The sequence below is a fragment of the Gymnogyps californianus genome, chromosome 2 (assembly GCF_018139145.2).
Source record: "Gymnogyps californianus isolate 813 chromosome 2, ASM1813914v2, whole genome shotgun sequence".
Lineage (NCBI taxonomy): Eukaryota > Metazoa > Chordata > Aves > Accipitriformes > Cathartidae > Gymnogyps > Gymnogyps californianus.
In genome coordinates this window covers 139,845,405-139,851,140 of record NC_059472.1, presented here as the reverse complement: position 1 = coordinate 139,851,140, position 5,736 = coordinate 139,845,405, and the positions used below count along the sequence as shown (strand labels likewise).

At 53.9% G+C, this 5,736-nt stretch overlaps 1 protein-coding gene across 1 annotated transcript; it reads left to right on the top strand.

Moving 5' to 3' along the window:
* Positions 1 to 1,356: 1,356 nt before the first annotated feature.
* On the top strand, positions 1,357 to 5,194 carry DLX6 (distal-less homeobox 6). The gene is made up of 3 exons (XM_050892405.1): positions 1,357 to 1,816; positions 2,766 to 2,959; positions 4,731 to 5,194. Exons 1-3 carry the CDS (start codon positions 1,456 to 1,458, stop codon positions 4,980 to 4,982), a joined length of 807 nt encoding a protein of 268 aa, XP_050748362.1. The 5' UTR covers positions 1,357 to 1,455; the 3' UTR covers positions 4,983 to 5,194.
* Positions 5,195 to 5,736: the final 542 nt, after the last annotated feature.

Here is a 5,736-nt window from a genome sequence, read left to right as displayed (position 1 = left end):
AGAAGTGGTAATACCACCTGGATGTTCGGATATAAATCCCCTTGCAAATAATAAATGGATTAATAATAACAAGGTATGAAGTTCTTTTTATAGAAAAAAGGAGAGAATTGAAACTAAATGCGGCAGTTAGACAACCATTTTGATAAGAGGATAATTGAGGCGACACTGGTGTATAATTAGAGGATAATTTATGCTATATCCACTTTTATTCCACCTCCCAAAATAAACCCAGTCCATAATCATTACAGGCAAATTGTTCTGAATTTTATAGCAGCAATTTGAACAAAGTACTGCAGTTAATCATGGGAGATTTTTGTGTATTCCTGATTAGAAGTCTAATTGCCTCCTTCCAGAAAGTAAAAATAACTGTAAAACGACTCTATTTTTATCATTAACAATGTTGACAATAAAATAAAATCAACTGGAATTGTAATCTAAAGACAAATTTAGGGCGCAGGCACTTTTTTTCCTTGGGTCGTTTATATCCTAATCAAGCTTTTGCCAAAACCGCCAACCGCACGTAGCCATTTGCATATATTTGAAAGCGATTACGGGAGCTGCTGCCGCTGCCGCTGCTTTCAGCGGGGGGAAAAAATGCGCTGCGCGCCGCTTCGCCGCAGCGAAAATACCGCGCAAGAAGGGGGGGGGGGGGGGCGGCGGAGGGGAACGGAGGGGGTCATGCGGTGTGGGGGATGCGTGACTTTGGGGAGGGGGGGTGAGGGGGGGGATGAGGGCAGGCGCTCCCCTTTCCCCCACCCGCGCGCGGGGCGCGGAGCGCGCAAGGCGCGCTCCGCGCCCCGCGCGCGGGTGGGGGAAAGGGGTGGGGGGGGTGGGGGGGAAGGAGGGGGGCGGGCACGGGCAGCGCGCGCGCTGCCGGCGCGGCGGGGCGGTGACGTCAGGGGGTTGAGTGACCAATGAGGGAGGCGCTGCCCTCCGGAGACGAACCATTCGACTTGTGCGCGTCCCTGCCCTTCAAGCCGAAGCGCCGGAGCCCCAACTTTCCCGGCTCCCCACCTTAAAAAACCCCACGCCCGGCTTTCCCCCCCACCCCCCCCACCACCACCACCCTCCCACCACCACCCCACCCCCCCCCAAAAAAAAAACCACCCACCCCACGCGCCGGGGGGGGGGATGAAGGAAAAGAGCGGCGCAAAAAAGCGCCGGGAGTAGCCCGCCCTCCCCCTCCACACACCCCGCACACCGCCCTCCCCTTCCTCCCCTCCCTCAGTGAACGAGGCCCCTCGCACAACGGCTCCTTGGAGAGGAGGGGGGGGGAAAGGGAAAAAAAAAAAAGGCGGAAAAGAAAAAAAAAAAAAAGAAAAGAAATTAAATTAAATCACCGCCGCCTCTCCAGCGGTGCCGCGGCGGGTAAGGGGAGCGGCGGTGGCTGGGCAGAGAGGAGGCAGAGCGCGGGGGGCGAGCCAGGGAGCGCCGCGCTCTCCCTCCCAAACTTTGATGATGACCATGACTACGATGGCTGACGGGCTGGACGCGCAAGACTCCTCCAAATCCGCCTTCATGGAGTTCGGGCAGCAGCAGCCGCCGCCGCCGCAGCCGCCGCCGCCGCCCCACTCCCAGCAGAGCTCGCCGGCCATGGCCGGCGCCCACTACCCGCTGCACTGCCTGCACTCCGCCGCCGGCTCGCACCCGCACCACCAGCACCACCACCACAGCTCGCCCTACTCCGGCAGCGCCGGCTCCTACAACCACCGCTCCCTGGCCGCCTACCCCTACGTGAGCCACTCGCAGCACAGCCCTTACCTCCAGTCCTACCACAACAGCAGCGCGGCCAGCCAGACGCGGGCGGACGATGCAGGTGAGCCGGCACCGCTTCCCTAACCCGCTGCCAGCTTCTCCCCCCCCCCCCCCCCCGCCCCCGTCCCTCCATCCCCGGGCCTCTCCCCGGCCACCCCCGGGCGACTGCATAACGACCCCCGCCGTGCCCCCCGCTCCTGCCGAGGGAGATGCCGGCCCTGGGGTGCGCGGGGCGGCGGGGAGAGAAGGCAGGGTTCCTTGTTGCTGCGGGCCTACTGCTGCGGTACCCGGCGGCGGGGCCGCCGCGCTCCCCCCCCCCCCCCCCCCGCCGGCGGCGGCTGCCGGCGGTACCGCGGCGCTGGGCACCGGCGCCTCCCCGTTCGCCCCGCGGCCGGCGGGCAGGGGGCTGCGCTCGGCGCTCCTTTGTTACGGCGGGACCGGCTTTAGGCAAAATTCCTGCTAACACCTGAGGAGTGAAAGTTTCCAGGCGAGCGGGTCGCATTCCGCTCGGGGGCCGTCTGATTTATGTATTTTTTTTGCAGGGAGCCGCTCATTTGTACGTATTCATCCGGAGGGGCACGGCGGGGGGGCGGGGGGGAAAAGCATTGTTAAAAGTCTCGGACTGGTGATTCACTGACCACCAAACTGGCGACGCGAAGTCAATTAGTTGGGTAAAACCTGGATGGCCCTGGAACCGGGCATCCCTTCACGAAGCCAGCGCTGCACTTTATTTTCTTTTTTTTTTTTAATACATATTTTCTTTTTTTCTCCCCCGGGGCAAAGGCAGCGTGCCCACTATGCCCGGACAGTTGTTTTGTTTTTCTCCCGGTAGCTCCCAAGCAGCAGCGTGTGTCGCGGCGTGCCTTTAAGGAGCCGGAGCCTGTGTGTACGCGATGGTGTTGAACCGGCGCCGGGGCAGGCTGCTGGGTTTTTGGGAGCCGTGGCAGCCAAAATGCCCGCGTTAAATAGCTAAGGAGGGTGATGTTTCAGCTGTGTTGTTTTGCTTGCAGATCAGCAAAAAACCACGGTGATTGAAAACGGTGAAATCAGATTCAATGGAAAAGGGAAAAAGATTCGGAAGCCTCGAACCATTTACTCTAGTCTACAGCTCCAGGCTTTAAATCATCGCTTTCAGCAGACTCAGTACCTGGCACTTCCAGAGAGAGCTGAACTGGCAGCTTCATTAGGACTTACCCAGACACAGGTAATTACTGGGAATCCCAAATCACTGAAATCCTGCTCGAGCAATAAAGGCCAAGCAAAGTACGATGCTCCCTAAACGTTTTGGCCTCTGTACGGGAACGGTAGAAAAGGTAACGCACACGGTCCCCATCTATATGTGATAGGACTTATCTAATGCACGACAGAGACGGGTCTACCGCAGAAGGAGCTGAACGCGCCCTTCCCTCAGCCGTTTGGCGAGCAAACGCTCCCTTTTGATGCCACACATAACATTTTAAAATTGCCTCTATTTTCGGGCAATTCCAGCAGCGAGATGCAATTGCCCAGCTGTGAAAAGGAGAACAAAACAAAGGCAAGGAATCGCTGGGCCTGAGGTAGGGCTAAAAGCAAAGCAAAGCTGCCTCGTAGCAACCTATAGGTAGAGGGGAAGCAGGAACACGTTAGGAAATACCTGTAAAATCAATAGTTAATTCACCCTGGATGACTAACGCAAATGCAGTGGTTACCCTTGGGCAAAAGGTACGAAAGGTGATAATAGATCTGAAGATCAAAGACAGCCGTGTACAAAATTATAGCAGGTTAAGCCATAGCTAAGTGTGGTTGCAGTAGCTGTGCCATTCTGCTAATTTAAGCTTGAAAGACACATGAGGCATTACAGGCTTCCCAGGCTGGGGTTTGCGGAGAAGTGCATGGATAGATGGGATCAATTCGGGTAAAATGTAATCATGTGAATTTATGAGCTTAACAAATAACTTCAGGATTTTACCATTGTCATTGATAACAGTCGCTTCCAGCCAGCGATTTTTAAATACTCAGCAAACATTAATCATGGGAATAGACCTGATGGTTTTACAAATGGGATTTTAGTATCCTTAGCATGCACGCTCTGTCTCACTGCTGTCTCGCTTTCTCTCTCGCACGCATAGATTTAGGGGCCCGATCCTGAGCACGCAGCTAGACAAGCATCCCTGCTTATGCCCTAACATTACGTCTGCAAAGTTTGCAAGGTCAAATACACACGTGGGAGTTGTTTTCCTTGTTTGTTTCATTTTAAGAAATGTGTGTGTATAGATGTCTTATGTATATATAATTTCCAGAATAATTCTGATCTGCCAGAGTGGGCCCGATCCTTGCACACCTCATCGAGTGCAGGCTTCCTCCTCGGGGGTCCTGCTGGATTAGAAGCAGGACGAGACCCAGAGCAATCTTGACAGCAAATTACTTGCCGAGAAAAGAGAATTTTCCTTTCTTTAAAAACAACTTTCAAAATAAAGCCACAATCCTGGTTCCATTGTGCCTTCTCCCCCGTCACATCAGCAAGGACCGCTTGATCGTGCATGTTTTCGGATTTCTTTGTAAGATGCCCTTTGTCTATTGGCTCCTGTCTCCTGGCACAAAATCATATGATTGCCCGTGTTTGACAACAGTTTGCCCAAATGATCGAATGACCTCCAAAATTCTGAATGAGGCATTAAAACAGGAGGGCTCAGAGCATGTACTCTGTTTCAGCTCGATCAATCTGGCCTGCCCAGGGAAAATAACGTTCCGGGTTAAAACCTGCATCCCTCTCGCTTTCCAGCTCCGCTCTGCCTCTCCTGTTCTCTCCAGCTGCATCCAGAGCCCGAGAGCAGCAGTAGCTCACCCTCCTTCCCCTCTCCCCATCCCCAACTCCACACCCGACTGGCGTGGGCTCTCAAGACCTTCTCTAGAGCAAACCCGCGGCCCCCGGGGTCTTCCCTGCCGTGCCCTGGGTGCTGACGGCAGCCTAATATCTGCTGCGTTTTGGTTTACAGGTGAAGATCTGGTTTCAGAACAAGCGCTCCAAATTCAAGAAGCTGCTGAAGCAGGGCAGCAACCCCCACGAGAGCGACCCTCTGCCCGGCTCCGCCGCCCTCTCCCCTCGCTCTCCAGCTCTGCCTCCAGTCTGGGACGTTTCAGCTTCTGCCAAGGGAGTCAATATGCCTCCCAACAGCTACATGCCTGGCTATTCTCACTGGTATTCTTCTCCACATCAAGACACAATGCAGAGACCACAAATGATGTGAGTTGTCCAAGAGAAATAATCTCCCAAGAACGCCTCGTCTCGACATGGCAAGAAGTTCCCCTGCTTTGCCAAGCCGTGCCAGCTAACAGGCTCTGTGTGAACTTGTAGATGCGGCAAAGAGACAGAGTGGCTTTATTTTATTTTATTTTTTTTAAGTAACCTCAGCGATTGATCTTGAACAGAAAGACACAATTTTCATTCTGGCGCACAGAAGACACTTCTCTTTAGGATATTTTCCTTTGGACTCCAAGGCACCAGCCTCTTTCTCTGTGGAGTATACGTCAAAACAAACTTTTTACAGACTTTGCCCACAAGAAGAACCTGAATCTACCATGGCAGCCGTTTTTACTTGTTTAATGAGCTAAAGACATTACATGATGAAAGAGAGACTAGTCAAAGCTCCTTCATTTTTATTCACCAAATCCGGACTGGGGAAAAAAAATTAAGAGAGAGAAGGGATCAACAAAAAATGAAGAGGGGGGGGAAAAGGAGAACTGGTTGAAAAATGAAAATATACTGTAAGATTAGAACATTACCACGAAGCAAAACTGCATGCTTTCTCAAAATGCAATGGGCTGCGGCTCAGAAGAAACCACCGTCTCTCCCGCGAAGAGCCCCCTCACCCGCACCCGCACACACCCGCACACAGCCGGACAGACTCCCGGAGACGAGCAGGAAAGACAGAGCGAGGGAGCCGCGGCAACACCCGCCGCCGCGGTCTGGGGAAGGAAGGTTCAGCGCTGCCCGACGGCAGT